This window comes from Motacilla alba, chromosome 2 (assembly GCF_015832195.1).
Source record: "Motacilla alba alba isolate MOTALB_02 chromosome 2, Motacilla_alba_V1.0_pri, whole genome shotgun sequence".
NCBI classification, from domain to species: Eukaryota; Metazoa; Chordata; class Aves; order Passeriformes; family Motacillidae; genus Motacilla; species Motacilla alba.
The window spans coordinates 68,216,368-68,240,376 of NC_052017.1; the positions used below are offsets into that span (position 1 = coordinate 68,216,368).

Here is a 24,009-nt window from a genome sequence, read left to right on the forward strand (position 1 = left end):
TTTTTTTTTTTTGACAATTAAAATGAATAGTTATGAACACCTAGGCTCTATGTACAGCTTAAACTATTACCTGCTCCAAAACATCTGCTTGAAATATCTGTAAATCTGATGGAACAGGAGGCGTTGTCCCTCATAAGAAGAATTTGGTGTAATTCTTTGGACGAAAAACTTGCAGTAATTCTTCTTTCATAGCTACTGCACACTGAGATTATGTCAATATTAGGAAGTCAGAGTGACAAGGAACATTTCCCGGCACTGGGATACCATCACCTAAACTATAGAGCTGTTCCTGTGCTCCGCAGAAACAACCTGAGTATTGTGAAATAGTCTTTGCACAACATTTTGGAGGTTTAAAGAATGTGCTATTCTGGCAGCAGGCTGCAGCATGACCACTTAACCTCAGCATCTAGTAACATTTCCAGACACATTTGACCAACTAATATAAATGCAGCCTAAGAGATTCAGAATGTAGTGACACTGAGCCTCCAGAGCAGGTAGCAGAATGGGTCTTCAGTCAAAAGGTAGTAAGGGACCTTTCCCTTCCCAAAACTCTTGTATTCTTGAGATTTTAATTTGGATTGCATACTGATGTAACTTATTTTTTCAGTATTTCATAAAGCAGATGAGACTCTTACCCTGAAAAATCTTTTCTACCAATCTAAAAATTGAATGCAACATTATTACTATAAAATATCAATTACAGACTTTTAAAGCCAGAAATAGGTTTTGCTTTTATTTATGCTGCTGTTTTGCATAATTCTATACATCTATATTTAATAAAAATTATAAAAATATTTGAAAAGTAGAATTGACTTCGACCAGTCAAATACTTGGCATGATAATATTGGCACTTTTGGCAAAATGTAAGGGTTGAATTTGGTTTCTATACAAGTTTTTCAATCAGTAGGTCAATCTTCGGAATGAAACAAGACTACCAACATATTTCAAGATTAGAATGTAGAAATTTTGTGTAACGCATTCTCCTTGAATTGATATTTGTCTTGCATTTTGTTGTTGTTGTCTTTGGACAATTGCTCCATTTGGAAGGAAGGTGCTTTTTTTTTTTATCCTTTGGAAGACAAAATATTGTGACATGAACTTTGTGATTTATTGGAGGTTGGTTGGTAAAAAAATATGTTCCAAAAAGTCTGTGCAAAAAGGAGAGCTCCGAAAAGTCTGTTCTCAGTAGACTTATTCTTCTTGAATTTGCATCAAACTACTAAGGAGATCCAGTCTTTGGCAGCCAAAGAGGGCCTTGGCAAGTTTTCCAACTGTAGCACCTTTGGCACCTTCCCTCATTACCCACTTGAGCAGCATTTGGTAAACTTTTTCTTTTAGTCCATCTCGTTCGTAGTCATGATCAATTTCATCAATCTCAGGATCACCGAAGCCCAGTTTCCGAGCACAGTGCTTCCACTGCTTAGCCAGCTTTTCTCTCACTAGATTCAAATGCTTTTCTGTCAGGACAGTAGTATTGTCTGCAAAAAGAAGAGGAGTATAAGAAAATTGCATCTTTCAATAGTTCTTTTGTTCCTTTCTCTCTCTCTCTCTCGTCCTCCCCCAAATACTTATTGGTAATATCTAGAGACAGAATTTTAGTGATGCAATCAGAAGTGGATTTCATGGAGGCAGCATAATCCAGTGATGGCAGGCAAGAAATGTCCAGACAGAACACGTGTATTCATGGGTCAGTTGCTGGATTTGCTCTTTGATCTGAAGCTATCATAGGCTGTCACTTAAACCTGCAAGATTGAAAAAAACCTTTCTAGGGTTCTTAAAGAGTTGTATATGTTTTATATTCTGAGACACAAATGTTACTTAGGAATACACAGAGACAGTTTAATTCAGTATTGACCAATGAAAATAAAGTACATTTTGAAATTGTCAAACTTTTATCTGAATGAAGTTGTTGGGCTCTTGCTTACACGGTTTAACTTTTACTTTTCCTTGTGTCGTGTCAGGCACTGGACTCTGTGATCTGCATGGGTCCATTCCAACTCAGGATATTCTACAATTTAAACTAGAAGTCAGGTGAGGATCTCCAATCCTAGCCTTGCTTCTGCCAGTGTGAGTGTTTTATACATTCCAAACCAAATGGTTCTCAGGTAATTATATGGGGTGAATACATGAAAACTAGGGAGATATTTCTCTTACCAAATACACCCTCTGCTTCATAATGAGTATAAATTTCTTCCATAGCAACAGAACAAGTGCTGACATGCGGATTCTGCTCTTCAATTTTCATGTGATTGTAGGATCCAATTTGAATTCCAGAGCTGTTAGTTATGTTGTACTTGATTGAATCGTCTGTACAAATTTACAAACAACAGCATAAGGTTCAAATGTCAAGAAGTAACAAAAGGAGGGAAAAGCTCCACTAATAAGGGGAGTGATATTAATTGCACTTGATGCAGGAGTAACCATTTACTGGCAACTGTGGTGTGAGTGTATTTTCACTATGCAGTGTGACACAAGTGTACTTTAGTGAAAGCCCAGTCTATTTTATGACAGAGTGCCATAACCACGGTGATAGTTACTAGACTGTAAATAATGTCCTCTGTGCCTTGGGAATGCATAGTAGCAATCTTGCTTTCTGCTGCCTAACAGCTTCAGGAGGTCAGCTTTGACTAGAATGCTCTTGTTGTTTAAATTTTAAAGCCTCACTTCTGCCTCTCAGCTTTACTTTTCATAGATGTAAGTTCAGGCTTACAGTTATGACTTCTGAGTTCTGTGGGACTACAGCAAATCATTTCACGTTGCTCATAAAATATTATTAGTAAAACACATAATTTGATCTTTGGTTTACTGTTGTCTGATTTCCACATGCAGCATGAAGCTAAGTCACTATTCATTTTAGGTGATGTCAGTTTTCTGTTCTCTTGACAGTATTTTCTGAACTCTGCTTGAATAATTATTCACTAAGCATTCTAACTCTAGCTTAAATGGTCAATCTCACAACCTGGATCTAAAACTGAAGTATACTTTAACTACACTTAAAACGAGACACCAAGCTCTGTATTTAAAAACCCAGAATCATGGTTACATCCTTGCTACACACTCAATTACAATGTGAAATATGAATGAAATATGAATGAAACATGTATGAAAATCTAAGTATACTTAATATAAATTAATATACTTAATATGTAATTAATAATATACTTAATAATTAACCTAGGACTGCAAGTCAGAAATATATGTATGCATGATTAGATTAATGAAGTTGCAAAAAAGGAATGCATTTCATCATGTCTCATAACATTATTACTTCTACTCATAACATTATGATTCCTGTATTTTTTTTTAAGAGCCACAGGACTCAGGAAACACATCATATTTGTAGTTAAAAATATAAAGAAACCTCGTGTTTGCTATGTCCTTATCTGGCAACAAAATGAATTTAGCATAACATATGAAAATGTATACACATACTTTGTCAATATTGCAGTATTAACAGGAAAACTTTCTGTGCTTATAAATCTCCTTTCCCAAGCCTTTACACTTTGCATCTTCTCAGGTTTGGGCCATCATTTAAGGGGTGCAGAGTCAAGAAGACAGAAACCTGCTCTTTCAAGTTTTCTTTGTAGTGTAGACCACTTCGAAACTGGACAAACCTTTGAAAGGGTTAATTAAAGAATTCAGAGTGCCCCAAGCAACACAACCTTAAAGGAGAATATATTAGTAACTCCTGAAGGATATTACATGATTTTAGGGGTTCAAGCCAGTAGAACTGTAGAGACCTGTGCCCCAGCAAAGGCTGATCAGCATGAAGCCTGTAGCTAGAAATTTGTATTAAAATGTAGAGCAAGATAGGACAGTGTGTCCCAAATGTGTGTGTGGTTCCAGAGCTGGGCAGACAGACAGCAACTTGAAGTTTTGTCTAAGGAAGTGACTAGTTTAGGTGTACAGGGGATCTTACAATGGTCTCATATTTTTAAAGTTCTTACATTAAAGAGTATGTTGTCCTTGATTTATCAAATACACATTTAATGGTATGTTTAGGTCCTGATAGAGACAGGACTAAGTTTGACCTATTGATACTGAAAACTTCAGCTATAATTAGAGGTATTAAGCAATAACAGAAATTATTTCAAGTTCCTGAAGTATTTTGCTTTCCTGGTAAGGATGTAATGCACAGCCTGTTGGCTACCGGGCAAATGAAGGCCACAGCACTTACCTGGGCTTACTCTGGGTGCACTAGGAGAGTATGCAAACGTTCCCCTTGTGAAAGAAGGGGAATCCCTGTAACCTGTAGAAAGAGAAAAAAACAAAGAAATGCCAAAAGCATTATGTAAATGGAAAAGTAGATATACTTAACAATGGCTGCCATATTTGTAACAATGTGAATATACAGTGCTCTTAAATACAGAGATGAGAAGCTTTTTAATTAGCAGCATTGTGTCTCGTTGAATAACTCTAGTTTAAGCAATGATCTTAGTGAGGTTTTGCTGAGTTATTAATAACCTTAACCATCCTTGGATCTCAGTGAGGACAATGGGCTTCCATGTGGATGTAGGAATACCTGGAAGTGTGGAATCACTGCACACTGCAATTACAGACCAAGCTGCATGCATGAGGTATTCAAACCAGCAAATTCCAAATTCCCAAGTGTGAGTTTTTAGATGCTCATAGATGAGCTCTGCACCTCATACTGGGGACAGCAAGAGCAGATGGGTTACAGTCACCCAACAAGTCAGTAAGGAACTGAAATGCAGCTCTTGTGCACCTCAGTCTGGTATCTGCTACACTATTTCACACAGCCTTCCTATAATATATGTTTTCTTTATCTCTTTCAAACAGAAGATTTTCCTTTATTAGTAATGTTGAAAATTCTAATGCCTGCCTTTCTGACATGACAGCCCTTGGATTCATTTCAGTAAATAAACTCACATAAACAACTAATCACAGCCTCTGCATAAATAATTTAACAGAAAAACACCTTTATGGCATTCTGCTTGTAAAAAGCTAGGCATCCTTCATTTTCTTGAGAGATGATCTGAAAAATAACACCATGCTAAAAATATCCAAGACTAGGAGCAGGCATCTCATACTGTCTCTAGTTCCTCAAAGCTGTATCTTGTAGGTCTTCAGTCATCCCTTATTTATATGTTCTGTTAATGCCCAATATTCTCTTCCTTCTGTGTCTCCATACCTTTCTACTCCATGGCTTACCAGCAAACACCAACAGAAGTTCTCTGTCAGCACCAGGCAGAGCTCTCTGGAGAAACCAGTTACAAGCCTTGGCTCCTTGCTGGCTCCCTAGGTTTGGGAGTCTCTCAGCTTGCTGCAAGCCAAGCTAAAAAATACCCATCTATTTTCTGAAATGCTACAAGTGTTGTTTCTGCATGAGTAGAACCTGTGGTATGAATGTTACAGTTTTGAGAGTCAAAGTTCTCCTCAGCTCTCCTAGAATGACTGGTAGCAGCTCCTGGTTTTGGGAGCTGCTTTAGCAGTACTTGCTGTCTGCTCTTCCTTGGCTGGTAGAGTCAGCTTGTTGGGTCTCATACTCTTCTGTTACACTGATGCTTTAGAAGTGGTTCATTTGAAATTGGCAGCCTGACATCAGTGAAAGCAGCATAATGAAGTCAAAGCTAGAGGGTTTTAACTTTGAGTCAACAAAGAGAACTTAATGAAAAAAATTCACCCTTCCTATAATACAGATCAGCCTGCAATAAGAAGGCTGTTCCCTGAGCTACAAAACTCTCTCAGCCACTTCATTGAATAGAGGAAAAGTGTGTTTTCAGAAACATAGCTGTTGGAGAAGGAGGAATCGCACCTGTATCTGTGTCTGAATTCTTCGAAAACCAGTTTACATTGGTCGGTGACCTCAGGTTTTGTCCAGATTCTGGCACAGGAGGTTTACTTAGGCTAAAGTTATTGGCTGAATGCAATCCATAGGCATCCACCAGGTTTCCTGTTGAAAGACTGTTGGGATTGGGGCCATAAAAGACCTCTAAATTTCCCCACATTGGTGTTGTTGCAGCTGGCCAGAAATATGGATTAGTGTTTGATCCTGTTTTTTCAGCTCTTGGATACAGTTCACTCAGTTGAGAAGGAGGAGATGGCTTTGCAAACGGATCGCAGGAAACTCTCCTTCTCCTTTCCTCCTCTATCATTTCAGGGCTGTATAGCACAGCTGGAACTGCTTTATCCATCCGGCTCCCAAAGGCGTGGTAGTTGTATTCATGCTGAAGTTTTCTTTCCAGATTATCAGGAGGTGCAAATGAGGTCTCACAGCTCTCAACGGGCTGGTTCTCAGGGGAGGCAGCAAACAGGGCTTCATTAACCTCACTGGTCATGGGACCCTGAGAGCTGTGTAGAGAATTAGGCTGATCTGAAAGGGAAGAACATAAAATGTTTGAAAACATTCAAATGCAAGTATTTAACTTGTTGCAATGACAGTAAGATCTATTAACCTACTTTATTATTATTGTATATCTAAAAGGTTTCAAGAAAACATTGCTTCCAGCATAAGACATTCTATAAAGTAAAACACAGCTTTGCTGACAAGTAGAACAGATTTTTATCTAGGAAGTACAGGTTTGCTTAAGCTATCAGTGTTAAAATCTCACTATCTTGAGTAGTGTGAGAATTCACTGTGTACTTTGCTTGTATTGATATCAAGTTTTCAACCATTGAAACAAACATTCCTAGAGGCATTTGTAGGATGTGATTTACTGGTGTGTCTCCTCTGGCATTAACTGGAGTTTGATCAGTGCAAAACTGAGGTGTAACAGCATGGAAAATAATGCCACTGTAATAACATGTGTAATTCTTATTTAAAATGATTATGTAAATTGTCCTGTATGGCTACGTCATGATGAATATTCTTCCAAAGATTACATTTTTACAAGTAATGTCTACCAGATAAAATACTCTGTGTCATCTATACCTTTCAACCTAATTCTCAGTATCAAAGGAAGCTCTACTTCAGAATTGAGCTAGATGGAGTTATAATCTGTATGATGCTGTAGCATTCTGAGACTGAATAAGAAACGTAAAAGTATGTTTGTTACTACTTGCCATTATTTTTTTAAGGGTAGGACTACAGATGATTTCCTAAAGTTCTGAAAGCTTCATACTTTTCTAGAAAATATACATTGCTTGAAGCAAGGGACACTTACAGAGCACTGTAAAACTGGAATAAAGTGTACGTATGTGCTTCTATTTAGCTCATATAATGGTAGTGAACTGGGTTCCCCTCCAAATTAGATTATTTCAGCCCATATCAGGCAGGACCAAAACTAGTTCCTTTGGATGGCTCTATATTAGAACACTTTCAGTCAGACTTGCTCTGCTTATTTTGCTACCACTGCTAGAGAGGGAGTGGGAGGCTAATACAAAATAACCCCATGCAAAGTGACAGCTCTTAGCAATTCAGTATTAGCATAAACTATATGGCATCTGCTCTCCAAGGCAAGCTTGAGATGTATGAACAAATTCTGTGGGATGCCTTTCACTACCACTGTCTGAGTGATGTCCATTGACTCAAGAAAAACCCCTGCCTTTGACTGACAGTCTGGCCAAGACTGCATCTTTCTGTACTGGAGATTCACAACAAAGTTTTTTGTACTTAAAACATGAGAGCATCTGCAAACTGCAGCAGTCATACCTGATTCTTTCGGCGCAGGAAATGTAGCTACAGTCACTTAAAAACAGAGCAGTGGGGCTGCCCTAAGCCCATCAGTTCTACTGAGGAACAGTGTGGGAAACCAGGCTTTGGGGAAGATTTATTAGTTGCATGATACAATTTAACATTACTAATTTAATCATGTCTTAGATAACTCAGCAGAATTTTGTTTCTACTGGATTTTTAAATTATTTCTTGTAAATCAGTGTTGCAAGTGAGATCCTGTGTCTCTTGACATTAAACTTTGGTAAGAGAATTCCAGATACACTACTACAAAACTCTAACTATATCATATTAGATATATTATCACATATTAGAGAGCCAGCTCTATCAAATTGCAAAACATACAACTCATCCAAGATTTGCTGAAAGTATGACAGAAAAAAACCCCTGTCTACTAGTGTTCCTCAGATTCCTTAGAGAGCAAAGTCCTAAACAAAGGAATAATTTACAATTATGTATCTTGGTCATGTTCAGAGCATTCATAAGAAAGGATGGAGGGGGAAAAAGAACAGTCTTAATGAAATTAAAGCTAACAAATCAAGAAGTTGGCATGACTAAAAAGATGAGAAGAAAGGTAAGTATGAAAAGTAATTATCAAAGCGACCACTGTAAAACTTAATGTTGAACAAAATTTTTGGCATGGAAGAGGAAAGCATATAAGTGTAAAAGGAGATGGAAATTTTAAGTGTAACTTCTGGGAGCAAGTAAGATCTCAGTGATAACAATTCTTTCTGAGGTGCTGAATAATTGAGTCTCTTAATAACCCTTAATGGTAAGGTTACTTGCTTTGTACATAACTTTATCTTTGGCAAATACACAGAATAATTATGTGCTAGTGACTTACCTACTTGACCAGTGCTGCTGTCTTCTGGTACAGCATCTATTTGAAGGGACTCCATGCTATGCTGCAGTTCGTTTGAATCAGGCCACATTTTCTGCATGTGAGAAAGATCAAATGATCAAATTATAGGCAAAAGCTTAAACAAAGGGAGTACCTGTAGGGTATGAAGCAGCACAGCTTCACTGTGAAGTGACCTGGCTGAAACAATCTCTGGGAAAAGATCCCATACTCCTTCAGAGTGCACAGCCTGACAGGAAATACCCATTGCTTTGCTACAGGTGGGCAGAATCTTTTCTTCAATGAAGGGTGGGAGGACTGCAGTATAACAGCAGTATATAATACTCTGACTTGGCCAAACAATACCTTTTCCTACATGAATGTGACCTTAATCCAGAGTGGCTCTGGATTGTCTGACTTGTATTTAATAGCCAGACTTTTGGCCAGCAATTTCAGTGAAGGGATGCTGCTAAGGTAAAGGTAGAAAACATGCATCCTGATCTGGGGATCTATATTTAATAAGCTCATTCATCAACAGGCAAGAAGAGGTGAGAAATAGTTAACATTCAGGTATAGGCACATTGACTTTAACGCAGGTTAGTAGAAATAAGGAGTTTGGAGTAAATTTTCAGAAAGAAGCAGTGCAATTTTCTTTCTATAACCCTCATCCTCACATAACTAGAGTGAAGGCAAAATCTACTCCTGTTCTACTCTTTCGATGTTCCCATTATTCAGGCTTTGCTGGAAGTAATTTTTTATTATCCTGGAAAAATTATTTCTCAACTTCCTCAAGTGCTGCTTACTCATAATTTCCAAAAGTGGAGTTTGAGTTAGTGTTTTTTTTTAAAAATTAAATCCAGTAAGTACTTTCACAGATTAAAACCAAACAATTCCTACCTATCTCTTCCCAAAAAATCTACTTCCCTCCAAAAGCAAAAGGTAACATTCTAACGCATGTTACAACCATAGCTCCATAGATTTTACTTGAGTAATGGAATTGTTTGAACAGGGGGGTTGAACCAAATGACTTCTGGTCCCTTCCATCCTCAACCATTCTGTGATTCTGTGATCCTTTTAGTTAGGAGGCTTCCATGATTGCTGGGCATGCAGCAGGGAGGCTATGCCCAAACTCTCTAAGCCATGCTACTGAAGCTGTACTTGTAATTCACATAGTGACTTGCACTGGATCCACTCTTCACAATCTGTGCCCGGATTGTAATGGATGCTTTCCTTCCTGAGAAAGTAATAAACTCACAGCCCCGTTTCCTAAATAGTAATTTTGTCCCTATGATATGAGAGGTGCACCTGCAGAGAGCTAATGCATGTAGTAAAATTTGCCATGGTCCTGATTTGGGGTCGCTGTCATAAATTGGACATCTATACAGTTCATACTGGGAGTTTGATCGAATCAGTCCTAGAAATCTGTTTCATCAATTTCACTTTGCAAAACTCTGTTGCTTTTTTTAACAGTTACTGGTGCTTCATAAAAATCACATGAAATGAGTAATTTTTATTTCCACAATTGAAGACTTGGTGAAAAGGAAGCACTTAAAAAAAAAAAAAAAAGTGAAAGAATGGTTTCACAAGGAAGTTTGTTCTGTTTTGGTTTGGTTTTTTTTCTTAGTTAAGAATACTATCTGTATTGTCTGTGAGTGAATTCTATACAGTCAAGTGATTAAATTCATAATATCTGTGATAAAAAGGCTCCATTACCAGCCCAGTTGTTCAAGAACTTCTGATTATCTTATTTTCAGTCAGGAAATTATTCTTTTAATCACAGTTTTTCAACTTACAGCCAGAAAAGTAAGAGAAACCAACTTGGACACCCAGGAAAATGATCTGAATTTAACTTTTTCCTGTTCATATTACTGTGGAATAGCTTCCTGGTCTCAAGCAGGCTGAGACTCATTAGACACAGCCTGAAGGCAGGGCAAAAATTACCAAGAATTTATGAAGTTACTTTAAATCAGATTCTGCCACTTTTGAATTTATAGGAATAACATTGTATTTAATGAGTAAGACTTAGTGGATGTATGAGGAGCTTTTGCAAAATATCATCACAGAATGCCCCTCAGGTGGAAACAGACCTTGGGCCCACCTCCTGCTCAAAGCAGGGCCACTTGTGGGATCACAATTGGTAGCTCAGAGCTTTGTGCAGTCAGGTTTAAAAATCTCCAATGATGGTGACTTGACAACCTCCTCAGGTAACTTGTGCCACTGCTCTGCTCTCCTCAGAGGGAAAAGTTTTGGGTTTTTTTCATTTCACTCTTACATCCAAGTTTGAGTCTCTCTTGTTTCCGTTTTTGTCTTTTTTCTTTGGTCCTCGTACAATGTGCTGCTGTGAAGAGCTTGGCTCTGTTTCTCAGACTCCTCACACATAGGGGCAGGTTGCTATTTCTTTGTCTTCCAAAGCCGTTGCATGTCTGGGCTGAATTCCCATCTCCTGTTAGGACTAACAGGGTCTGAGCAGATCTGCTGCCTGTGACACTGCTGGTGCCAGGCAGGCTGTGGCTGGTGCCCAGGTCGCTGCTCTCCACCACCCTGAGGTTCTTCTCAGCAGTGCTGCTCCCTGGCTAAGCAGCCCCTGAAGCCAGGGGTAATTTAACCCCAGGTGCAACACATTCCTCTTGTGCTTTCTGAATTTCACAAGGTTTCTGTCACTACATTCCTCCAGCCTGCAGCTATGAGCCTTGTCCTTGTGTCTGTCTTGACTAGTCCTTCTAGTTTAGTGCACACCTTATGTGTGTTCATCACTTCTGTCAGGTCACTGACAGAGGAGTAAACCAGGTCAGGTCCCAGCCCCCTGCACTCCTGCAGCTGCTTTTGGCCTACGGGTGAAGTAGGACTCATCACCTGCTCTCCTCTGGGACTCACCATCCAGCTTGTTTTCATCTACTCATCCAGACAGCAACATCTGAACTTGGATACAAGAATAGTTTGGGAGAGAGTGTTGAAAACCTGCTGAAGGTTTAGATAAATGACATGCACTGCTCTGCCCTCATTCGCAAATCCAGCTATTTTATCACAGCAGAATATCATATCAGTCAAGCATGATCAGTGTTGAAGTGGCAGAATCTGGCCATAACTGGGGCTGGGAAGAAGGGATGTGGGGAACCTTAAAATGCTTAGAAAGCTACTCACTTTTAAATTCTTTAGATCTTCTTCAATATTTTTTCCTAGTTCTTCATAGTAAAATGGCTTGTATCTTTCACTGATTTCTGCAAAAAATAAAAGAACTAATTGAAAATGGTTTTCAAAGCAAAGTAAAAGTGACTTGTACTGTTTAGAATCTTGATGGAAATGAATGAAGAATGAAGACTTCTAAGATACAAGAAAGGTATACATACATTTGTAATTTGCTCACATTGTACATTTAGTCTCAAACAGTAACAAGAACAGGATGACTCCTAGGGATTTGTTGTTGTTGTATTGCTTTTTATTGCTATGATCAGTAGCTGAGAGCATCTTTCCTTTACTTGCATATGAGAAAATTAGAAGCGAAGATCCGATACAAGCATAAACTTAATCTATTAGCAGCAGATTATATGTGTTTAATATGGAGATAGTAGGTGGGTTCCTCATGGGATACATATTTCCTCTGAGTATTCAAGTGCATGCCTGCTGTACAAGAAGCTGTTGGTGCCCCTGTCTAAATACAAACCTCATTTTCCTGTTATTTGTTGGGGTCTTTATTGTGGGTTGGGTTTTTTTTTTTCCTCTTTTTGTTGTTTTGGGTTTTTCTGGGTTGTTGGGGTTTTTTCGGTTTTTTTGGCACTCTCTATTGAGGCAGAAAAAAGAGACAATGCGATATAGAATTTTTACTTATTTGCTCTTAGCCTCCTTCCCAGACCATTCAGCCAAGACTTCTACTGATTGGAAGTGTTTTGCCATCTGACCATATGAAAGGATGATTAGCTGTCAAAATCAGGCATGTTGTTTATGGAAGGATTCAAACTAGCTTTTGAATCGAAAGTATTTTGAATAGGATATTTTCTCAGTTATGGTCAAGATATACTATATCCCTTGATGTAAGTTTTTATGTAAATTTCAGCAATGAGATTATACTATGCTGAAAAGAAATTATCAGGGATAAAGTGTCTTACTAGGATTCACTTACTAGGATTTCTCAAACCTATAAATGCTGGATCAGATCCCATTTTTGGTCATAGTATAGAGAGCATGCTTTACAGAACATGTGCATGGCTATTTCAGTTTTCAAAAAAAACCCCACCTTATTTCAAGAGGAAAATACTCAGGTTTGCTTTGCTGCATTATAAGCTATCAATGGACACAAACAAATACAAATCCTAAAGTAATGCCTTACCTGCAAAGGTTGGACGTTTCTCTGAATCTTGATGCCAGCATTGCTCCATTAAGTCAATAACTTCCACTGGACATTTATCACTGATCTCCTTTACGTCTGGTCTGTTTCCATTCATGATGCCAAAGCAAATCTGGGTTTCATTTATACCATCTGAAAAATAAAATTTCGTATCAGGTTATGCTCATGGGTTTTGCTACCTTTCCATAGGTAAAAGAAACAATTAAGAAGCTCCCTGTATGTTTGTGGGTACGTAAAACATGATTTCAAAGAGGTCCAGGTTACAGCTACAAATCTTTTATATTTGAATCCACTGCCCTGACTTCCATGGAGTAGAGATTTATTTTAAGATTAATGGATTTACTTTTATATGTAAGACACGTGCAGTGTAAGTAAGGGTGACAGATGTACCTCTCTAGAACCTGCTTCTCAGGTGCATCAGCTCTGCACTAGATATGAACACAAAGATGGCCACACAGGAAACATTTAGCCATTGAAATAGCAAAAAATTCATTCCAAATTATAAACATGCTACTCTGTAATTCCACAGTGGGCTCCTATAGTTTTACATAAGCCCATTGGTACATGTTGAGAAATCAGCACCACACAGCTGAGAATCAGTAACTACTGTGAGATCATTCTCATTTCCACGTGTAACTAGTCTACCTCAGGAAATAGTGTCCATCAAAGTTTCCATCCTGGCCCACCTGAGGTTTGCCTAATTTCTGCCACCAAGTCTGGTTTGTGCCCACACCATGTAGATGTGAGCACATTCAGCTTATGGCGGCATTTCATTTGGATGTTCTTGTCCATGCTTCTAAGTCAGGAATGATGCAACTAATTCCTCTGACTGGCCATGAGGTGCCAAACCAGTGCTATTCTAGGCCACAGGTGATGCAATCTACTAATCTCAATTTTATAACATTAAATACTTAATATTTGTAACTTATTTTTCTGATAGCATCCTTTGGGAAATAACGTACTTTCATATGGCTCTTTGTTAGCAAAAATTGCCCAGATCACAATGCCAAAGCTGTAAACATCTGATTTCTCTACTGGTTTAGCATTAACACAACGTAAATGCTCTGGGGCCATATAGAAAAGAGTCCCAGCATTGTTCTGGTAAGCGCTCTTCATTTGCTTCTGTCGGACAGTTTCTTCTTGGGTCAGCCTACTCCAGCTCTTAAAGCAGGCAACGCCAAGATCTGCAATCTGAAAAATGAGACACATCAGAGCTAGCACTGTAATGAAGACGAGATAAACAAGTATTGCATTCAGTGCTCAATTTTATCAAGCCTTAATACTAATATAATAACTTATCTAAAAATTAAATAGTGAAAAAATACAACTTAAGAAAAACAAACTGATTTTTTTTCTTGTTTTTCTTTGGTTGGTTGGTTGGTTTGGTTTTTGTTCTAAATAAAGTATCACTGCCAATTGGGAGCCATTAGGCTGAACTTTTATTATTAATTGTGGAACACTTGCACAATGTGAGGATTGAAGAAATTTGGTTTCACTCATATTGGCAGTCTTATGTGAGGTCGGCTTGCAGCACTCATAGGAGAACAGAAGATTCTTAGGAGAAGATTCTAAGATTCAGAAGAATCTAAGATTCAAACCTAGAATCAATCTATGAGATGGGCAGATACACCTCCTCTCTCATTGCCCTTTCCATTCAGATTCCATTTAACTCAACCACCTTAGATCCTCCTTCAGAAGAGGGAAAGAAGAGGATCTAAAATGATGTGAGATGTATGACAAAGAGACATGGAAAAGAATAGCATGGAATAGGTTAAAGCAGAGATATCTGGGTACTGTGTGCTTGACAATGTGATATTATTGAAACTTTAGGGTGCAGTTTTGCAACTAGACTAATGGCTGGTGATGAAGAAAGTAATCCTTCCCTCCTCTCTCCCTGTTTCAAATTATGTGCTCCCTCTGCTCCTCTTGTTCCAGGACTGACACTTACCTGGGAAGACCTAGTGCAAGTCAAGCAGCTTGCTGAACCAAGTGCTCCCCAACAGAAGGATAGCACCGCCAACAAGGTAAATGGTAATCTGCTGGTTTGGCTTCCTAAATCAAGACAGGCTGTTCAACATTAGCACCAGTGCTAACACAAGGGAACAGGAGGTCAACAGGAGAGGAAAACTGAAAGAAAATGGGCCTGTCTCTCTTGGCCACAGGAAGCTGTCAAACAGAGTTGTGTAACTCAATTACTTCAGATAAAAGCGAGATGACACCTTGCCTCACTTCTAACTCGCTTTTCTCTCTTATTGCCTCTAACTAGCTTATTGTTCCTCTTGAATTTCTGAAGCCTTGGGCTACGTTTAGAGGTTGTGTATTCAGAGGAAAATCTAGGCAACATTCTGTTGAGGAAGTAGGAGTCCAGGTTCATGTCTACAAATGCGAGAAGGTGTAGTGATAGAGAAGGATATGACAAATCTTTCTACATATACCATTTCCTGGAACAACTATTTCCCTTTCTAATTAATGACAATGTTAGACATATTCAAGCAGATAGCTAATACAACAGCTGCCTTAAATTATATTTTTGATCAAGCTACTTAAGGAAGTTGTATCTGATTCTGAATTTGATGCTGCGTTCCAGATCAGTTTGTCATGAAATGAGATGATAGTCTAGTTTGGTCCTGTCTGTATAAGCAAGCTGAAACCCAACTCCCCATACAATTTACATTTAAAGCAGATCATGATGGGGTTTTTATTTCTGGAAAAGAAATAAATTTGTAATTCTTATCTGCAAGCTGCTCATACTGTACCTGCTACTATATTAACCTTGCTGAAGAACTACTTACTAATTTATGTGTGAGAAATAGAAAATGACAGAGTTCTCTTCACAGAAATCTATAGTTTCAAACTGTAATGGGGTCATTATTTCAACAACTCACCTTGACTAGAGACAGGATATTTGATGAGGACTGCTGCAAATTCCCCTCAGGTTTATTCCGCAGTAGCCTCTCTATTTATGTGTCTTGATCCAAAGCCTCACTAAAGTTAATAGAAGGGCTTTGGAATAGGCTTATAAACCATTCTTTGAAGTAGCGTCCTGATGGGGTTTTTTTGTAGCTCCTGGATGTCATTTTAAAATGATGACTAAGGGAAAAGAGGGATATAAAAGAGGAGAAGATAACAGAAGAAAGAAAGAAAGGAATAAAAAAAGGAAGTGAAGGCAGGAGGAGAAATTACAGCAATAAAGGACAAAAGACATCATCCATAAAACATTCTATTTTGTTTCAAACTCCATATTAACATTTTTTTTCATCTTTCTAATTGTTATATTATTTACAGCTTGTTAATTCTCACCAACATTATTTTTTTAATGCCCTCAGTGATTGTTTTTTCACAGTTTGGAGGAATACTGTGAAATAATGCAAATCTCAGACTCCGAGGTTGTATCAGTGATCCAGGGAACACTCTCTCAGTGACAACTCACTAAACCACAAATGCATTCATCTACCAATTCCACCAAGTTAGGAACTCTAACCAGCATGGCTGTGGTGGGTTCTTCAACCCAAATCACCAACCTTCTCCATTCACATTCTAACAAATACCTTAATGTGGAAGTCTCTGTCCACAAGGATGTTTTCTGGTTTTAGGTCTTTGTGTACAAAGCCTTGTTCATGCAAATAAAGCATTCCTTCTGTGATTTCCAGCACGAAACGCCCTCTCACTGACAAAGGTAGTGAGACCTAAAAGAAAGAAGAAGAAGTGACATCCATTAAAAAATGCAACTACAACAATCAAATTAAAACTCAGTCTTTAAAAAAAGTTCCTCAGTCCCAAGGGTATCTCTGCTTAAGCTACGGTAAGGAAAACATGCATCACCAGGAGGTTGAGGGAGGTGATTGTCGCACTCTTCTCCACGCTTGTATGGCCTGACCTTGAATACTGCGTGCAGTTTTGGCCACAATTTAAGAAGGATGTAAAGCCGTTAGAGAGGCTCCAAAGGAAGGCACAAAGATGGTAAAAAATCTGGGGGGAAGCCATATGAGGAAGGGCTGAGGTCACCTGGTCTGTTCAGCCTGGAGGAGACTGATGGAATACCTCATCATGGTCTACCAGCTTCCTCATGATGGGAAGCAGAGGGACCAGCACTGATCTCTTGTCTCTGGTGGTCAGTGATGTTGGAATGGCATGAAGCTGGATTAGGTGAGGTTTAGGTTGGATATTAGAGGAAGATTCTTCACCCAGAGGGTGGTTGTGATTTTTGGGGTTGTCCTGTGCAACTTGGACTTGATGATCTTTCAAGGTCCCTTCCAACTAGGGATATTCTATGGCTCTAAGGTCCTTCTTGGATTGAAATTTTGGAATTAAAATAATCCTACAGTCACTCCATGTTTATAAGTATTTACTACATATTTAGCAAATTCTCCACGTATCTCTACAGCCCTTCTAGAACTTTTTAATTTGTACTTGGTCTGCTCCTCTGTGATGGACAAGAAAGCCATTGTCGTTGTCTGCTGTCTCTAGAGAAGGCAGTGCTGCCACTGGCTTTTTAATACAAAGAGTAAGAAATTAAAGACTCCATTCTCTGGCTATGGCAGTAACATCCTGTCCCTTTAAACCTCACCAACCCTAAGGGATGAAGTAATTGACTGCTCACATTCTGTAGCACTTTCATCATGTTGCCCCGGTCCACGTACTCCATCACAAGTGAGTAGTTTCCGTCTTCCAAAATGACGCCGAGCAGCTTTACCACACGGTCATGCTGCAGTCTGCGCATAATCCTTCCTTCTTCAAGAAGGGAAACATTGTACCTGTAAAACAAAAATTACACTGAATTTAGGTGCCAGCCCGGGAAGAACAAAGGGATGAAAATCACACTGATTCATGTTGAAAACCATGGCCAAAAATGTCAACATCCCTAGAACCCCTGCAAGATTAACCATACCTTCAGCTGATTTTTAATTGATACTGATTTGTTCATACCAGGTTATATTCTCTAAGATTCTGCTCAAATGCTTTAAAGAGAGACTGTCTGCTCAGTCTGATTTTAAGGCCTGCTTCTCAGAAACTGCATAAGCATTCTTTTTGTAGGTAGCTGTGGATGTCCAAATCTTTTAACTGGGGTGAGATCTGGGCAGAGCTGAAAGAGCCTTGGAACAAGAAGGATCATCCACTCCACTACTTCTTGTACAGGAAACTTATAGAGGTCTTGTTTCCAAAGGGCTTCATGTTCAAAACAGATTTGTTACAAGGGAGCCACGCGCATACTAAATGATGACAGCATTCCCTAACAATTACTGGTTTAACAGTAACAGTAACCAGTAATTTAACCTCGGCTTCTGTACAACCCATCAATAATCATAGGTACATAGCTGGGACCTCACTAAGGGTCTTGAAAAAGGATAGTATCCATTATATAATGAATAGATGGGGTGGTTTTTTTATTATTGTTCCTGTTCTAGTCATCAGATGGAAGGATGTAAGAAAACATTGAAACTATACTGCTTCCTAATGCTTTCCTACCCTCTGACTTAAAAGGAAACTGCTTTCTCCATCTGTGTTCCTCTGTATTACTAGAGAAGAAACTGGTCGTTTTGTTTGCATTAGGCTCAGTTAAAAAATTTGCTAAAGACTTAAGGTTCAATATTTTAAGAAATAACAAAATTATGAGCCTGTGTAATGAAAAAATAAAAGCACAAACCCAAAAATACACTAGGCAGGCTCGTCCATTCTAACTGTGGTCATCCCAAACTGTTATTGCAGGCTGCAAACTACTACAGTCTCTTAATTTGCTTTCTACCAGCAAAATAAAAACTCAGTTAATTTATTTTTCAAACTCAAAGTAGGAAAAACATGGAATTTTGTCTCTCTCTAGTGGATGACTCATGGGAGAGTTTTAGGATTCTTATGGCTGTGAGGTAGTAGAGCTGACACGTGACCTGAATCCACTGAAATCAACAGCTAATTCAATCTTTGAATTAAATCAGTGGACTTGGCTCACTCTGCTCTTTCTCAAGGGAGACAGGGTTACATTCATGGTATTAACACACGTGAGGTTGGAGTCCTGCTGATAATTTATGTGCATTTAGTTCCTAGTGGATATCTACAGGTGGATAATTTCATTGAAAACATATCTGCAAGTTTGAAAATATCGTGTGGCCACTGAATTCCTACATTTCCTTAAGTGTGCAAGAGTCCTCTTGATTCTTAACAATTCATGATAGTTCTCACCTTGTAACAAAAACCAGGAACTTCACTGGAATGATGAGTTAAACTAAAAAAGTTGTCTCAAGAGGGAAAGAAAAAGAAAATTTGCAGGACAGTTGTTAGTATTGTTTTCTTTTCCTCACATAAAATATCTCCAGAAGCCAAAGACCTGAAATTATTACACTCCATTTAGGTTTGTCTTAATTGAATTTAAAGGACTTAGACCAACTGAAGTGAAAAATCAGAACTGTGATCTATAACTTACTCAGTGCGCTGTGGTCCTGTATACACTTTTTTTAATACTACATATCCATGTTTCTTGTGAAAGCATAAAGAAATTGTTCCAAATCCTCCAGCATCTAGTTGCTTTTTTTCATGCAAATCCTTGGTGTTCATGTGGATGTCTTCCAGAGACATGGCTGCAGTCTTTGTGGCTTAGCAATTAAAACAAAATCAAGCACCCTCGTGCTTCTGGACCTGCAGTATAAAGGAGGGAAAATGAAGTGTCATTGAAAGCATTCAGCTGGTCCACTAAATAAATGTACACTGAAGGAGTGGGACAGAAACATGAACTCTCATGACCCTTATGAATGCTCAGTTGGAAACTGAGCAATGCTCAAAAATGCAGCGATTCTCACAGAATCAGACCTAAAGATTAATCCTGTCAACCCACTACAGTTATATTCAGTTGATGTAAAATCATTACTTCACCTGAGGATCTCAAAGTGCTGTTGATAGTTTTTGTCCATACAATATGCAGTAGATTGGTACTGTCCCTACACTTCATATGTGCAAAATCCAGATCCCAGAAAAACCAAGAGCCATGGTCCCAAAGGCAGGTAGTGCCTAATGATTCTAATAGCTATCTTGTTTTATGAATTGCCTGAACATGGGCCTGTCAGGTGCCCAGATTCCTACATAACCCTAAGCTACCTTTGGGAATCTTTGCAAACCTAGGTCTAAAGGGTTTGCTTAGAGCTTAAACCAAACAACTGAATGGAGGGTGAAATGAGGGACTCAGCTTCTATGGGAAACTTATTTGCACATGATCTCAAGGTGACAAGTGCTAGGAAGGAATATGTATGGCAACTTCTCTGCCCATTAAAAAGAAGAGGAACAAAGAAATTATGAATGCTTGTAGTAACTCCTAAGTGCATCCAGACAAAAAGAGAGTTTGGGGGATCCTGCAAAATGGGTAAGTAACAGATAAGTAATGGGTAAGTAAACACAAGTGGATGCCAGAATAATTTTAATCCTTTGATAAGGCTGCAGTACTCTCTTGCCTAATATGTTTCCCAGGCTAGACAGCCCCTGCCTTCAGCACATGCCAGCAAGCTGCTTTGCTAGCACTGGTGCAAGCAAACAAGTTCTGCTTTTTCCTCTCTCACTAAGTTTTTAACTTAAGCACCTTACACCAGGTAAAGAAAGCATTTGCTGAGAAAAGACAAAGTCCAAGAGACTGGCAGGAGTGTTCATTTTCCACTCATCTTGGATAACTACAAGACAGACACAGATAGATGCAGCAGGGAGAAAGGCACCATGTCTAAGTGCCACTACCAGCAACAGAAGATTGGCTCCTTTGGGTAACTAAGAGCTCTAAATTGTGTAGCAAAGGGACTCCCAAGTTTTTCCAGACCAACAAATGGCTGCTAACGCCTGTAAACTACTGTGCACTTGTATCATCCAATCTCTAATTGAAAGGATTGCTTAATGTTGTTGTGAACATGAGCTGCAGCCTGGTTTTGACTGCCTCATTACCACAGCCTCTTTGGGGAGCCTGGAATCTACGGTGTAGGTACCTGAGGGAAGACAGACATTTCAGTGCTGAGTTGGAAATAGTCTGGTCAGTTCAATACTGACAAACCAAAACAGAGAAGAATAAGTTAATTTTTTAAAAAATAAATGAATTGTGCCTGTAGAAGAGATAGAGCAAGAGCTTTCTTTTCGAAGTACATATAGAGACTCTACAGGTTGTTGTAGCACAGATAGGGAACAACCTCGCTACACCCAGAGCAGTGTCTTCTCTTCAGAGTTTTCTGCTTTGGCTTTACGGACTTCAAAAAGATGCAGGCTTTGTTTTGCTGCAGTGCTAGCCTGCATTATGAGCACAGGCCTGAGGATATGGCTGCATTCATTTAGTAAGAAGGTAAGTCCTGCTATGCCTAATAATGATTAGAGGAAATTGTTCTTATTTTGTTTGTTGTGGTAGGGGGGTTTTTTGGTGGTTATTTTTGGTTTTTTTGTGAGGTTGGTTTGTTTGTTTTGGGGTTTTTTTTGTTTTGTTTTTTAAATCCCTTTACAGCCAATGAAATAGCAGGTAATAAGTGACTCATAGCAGTGCCATTGCTGCTTTCATAGCTGAGCTTTCATCTCCCTGGAAGTTTCTGGTGATGGTTCTCTGGATTTGTTGGCATGGTCACACTGACTTTTGTGCAGATGGGGTGGATGTCACATGTACAAGCGCCTAAATTCAGTCATCAGAGTCAAACATGGCATAAACTAACATCTTGCTTCTTTATCTGGGTCTCCCTTCCAAGAGTAAGTTTGAAGTCACTTATGTATGTTAATTTTTCCATGCTAACAGAAATCATGCAGCTAGACAGTAATTATAAGACTGCATGTGCTTTTCTTGTGAATGCAAAGTAGATGTTAATTTTTGAATTGTGAATCTCTAAAGTTGCATTAATACCACCGACAGCTTGGGACTGGCATTCAATACCATATAACCTGGCAAAAAAAATCACTGCCCAAAACTGCAACAAATGCAGAACCTTGTTCCTATTTACAATGTTAATTACCTGTTCCTTCCTACTAAGCCACATGTAGTCATTATGACCAAAAGTTTTGGAAATTCAAAAGAAGTAATAACTTCTAAAATCATAACGTGTCTGTTGAAGTGAGGTTGCTAACATTCAAGAAGAGGGAATTTTCTTACTAGATGGGCGGGAACCTTCCCCCTTGGGCATGGTAAGATACTACTGCTTTTTTTGATGTTCTTATTAAGTAATGAGGTACTCTGAATAGAAGCTGTCTGATCTAATGACTTATTTCAAACCCAGAGTTTTGGATTTTTTTTTTTTTTTTTTTTTTAGAATGAAGATCACAGAAAAACAATGTCTAGCTAGGCTTTAAAGCAAAGACTACTTATTCTGGTATGCTATTTAACGTGAGATATTGGCTTATGATAGCTTGAAATGTCAAATTATAAAAAAACAAGGACAGAACCTCAAAGACTCAGGTTCACTCCAACCTTACTGCTTCTTATTGAAATACAGGGTAATTTATATGTATCCTAGGTACTAAGGACACACCAATTCATGAATTATGTATCTGTGGTTAAGAGAATAGAAATTTTGTAGCTTAATTTAGCCAACCCTTACAGAAGCTATGCATACTTCTAGTGGTTAATTTATGTTCTGTGAAGTAGCTGTTATCTGTGTACTTGATTAATTATAGAGCAGTTTTTTCCATATACTATTCTGAACATTTGTATTCAGTTGGGTTCATATATACCAAGTACCAACATGTGTTATGAAAATTTTTAATACCAGTTGCTAGAAGAGAGGAATTTCTGTCCAGCAGTATGACTGGTGTTCTTTAGAAGAGGACAGAACTGCGCTAAGTGTCTTTGTGGCATTTTCCTTTTTAACACCATGGTTATGTCCTCTCCTTTAACACCCAAAGGGCATGTAAATTCACGAGAATTATAACCTGTACATTAGGTCATCATGTCATATTCCTAATCACTGTTCAAAAGTGCTTTGCTCAGTTCTAACGATTTGTAACTGATCTGATGTAGTTACACATCTGTAATGCCTTTGTAGTCTAATGATGCTCCCAGCAGCTAACTTCTTAAGAGGTGCTACAAACTTTAATTGGAGAAAATTAGCACCTTTACAAGTAGCAAAATTCGTAGCCACGGAGTTATCAGTCAGTAATGGGAAGGAATAAAGAACAGAAGCCAAAGCTGGTATACCCAAAAGACCAACAGGAGACAAACAGAAGGGGTGCTACAGCTGATAACAAAAATATTGCCTGTGTCAATGATGTTTCAAAACAGGATATTTCAGATCTTTTGCTGTAAATGTCATAACCCACTCCATCTAAACCTTTCCCTTCTGCTCAGATTCTTCAGCTGATGCATCTTTTCACTAAGGAAAAGGTTTTTTTTTCTTTTTTCCGCTTGGAAATAGCAAAGAAAATATCTGTGTCAGATCGTCAGCAGATTACAGAAAGGATCCTGCGGGAAGGGGAGGAGAAGCCAATACAAGTGAAACAAAGGTATTAGGCAACACAAGTTTTCACAGGAGCAGAGGCAGCGTGGGAAGAGGAAAGGATGGGATCTGTGCAGTAGCCAGTACCCGTGCAAAGGTGCTATAGTCGGTTCTGGTCACAAAAGTGATTCCGTACGGGAATCGGAAAAGGCTGTCTCGGCTGCGGCGCCTCGCCGGGCCGTAGCTGTCGGACACGGGAGCCGCAGGCGCTGCTGGGTGCTCCCGCTCAGCCCCGGCGCGGCCTCGCCGCACCCAGAGGGGTCTCCTCGCCGGGGAGCCGGGAAGCCCTAACGCAGGGCTGCTCTGGCCTAGTTCCTCGTTGGCCGACTTGCCATATCGCCCTTCTCCTCCCGGCGGCTTCCTGCCGCCGCGGCCGCCTCCTCTCGTACGCCCCGCTCCCCCACCCAGCGCTTCCCGTTCCCCGTGCCCGGGAGCCCCTCCACGGTGGTGCGGGATGCGACGGAGCGCTTCACCGACGCCGAGCCATCTCACCTCGGAACCCGTCAGACCTCCGGATCACGCGGTGGCGACGCCTTCGCACCCCCCTTCGCGGGGTCGCCACCGCGGTTTCGGTTTCGGTGCAGCAGCGCGGCCCCCTCCAGCTGCCCCCGCTCCGGCGCTCCTGCCCTACCGCGCTCTGGCCTCGGAGGCCCCTACAGCTTCCCGGGGCGCCGCCGGCAGTGGGGTTCGCCCCCTAAGCCACTAAGTAATGCCTCGTTCCGGGGGAGGCGGAGCGAAGGCGGCTCGGAAGGCACTGAGCGGCGCGGGCGCC

The 24,009-nt window shown here is 39.6% G+C and overlaps 1 protein-coding gene across 1 annotated transcript; it reads right to left on the reverse strand.

Moving 5' to 3' along the window:
- Window positions 1-720: 720 nt before the first annotated feature.
- Window positions 721-24,009, reverse strand: RIPK1 (receptor interacting serine/threonine kinase 1). The gene is made up of 12 exons (XM_038129182.1): window positions 23,730-24,009; window positions 19,229-19,440; window positions 17,414-17,567; window positions 16,362-16,499; window positions 13,776-14,004; window positions 12,796-12,945; window positions 11,613-11,689; window positions 8,478-8,568; window positions 5,777-6,334; window positions 4,178-4,249; window positions 2,155-2,307; window positions 721-1,478 (listed from the first exon to the last, which is right to left on the reverse strand). Exons 2-12 carry the CDS (start codon window positions 19,378-19,380, stop codon window positions 1,192-1,194), a joined length of 2,061 nt encoding a protein of 686 aa, XP_037985110.1. The 5' UTR covers window positions 19,381-19,440; window positions 23,730-24,009; the 3' UTR covers window positions 721-1,191.

What these genes read in the sequence shown, in the direction of transcription:
- RIPK1 (XM_038129182.1), bottom strand. Translation starts at nt 19,380, where the DNA reads ATGTCTCTGGAAGACATCCACATGAACACCAAGGATTTGCATGAAAAA. An exon ending in TAACAAAGAGCCATATGAAA is followed by an intron (nt 12,946 to 13,775) that starts GTACGTTATTTC and finishes TTTATTTTTCAG; the next exon opens with ATGGTATAAATGAAACCCAG. An exon ending in GAAACGTCCAACCTTTGCAG is followed by an intron (nt 11,690 to 12,795) that starts GTAAGGCATTAC and finishes TATTTTTTGCAG; the next exon opens with AAATCAGTGAAAGATACAAG.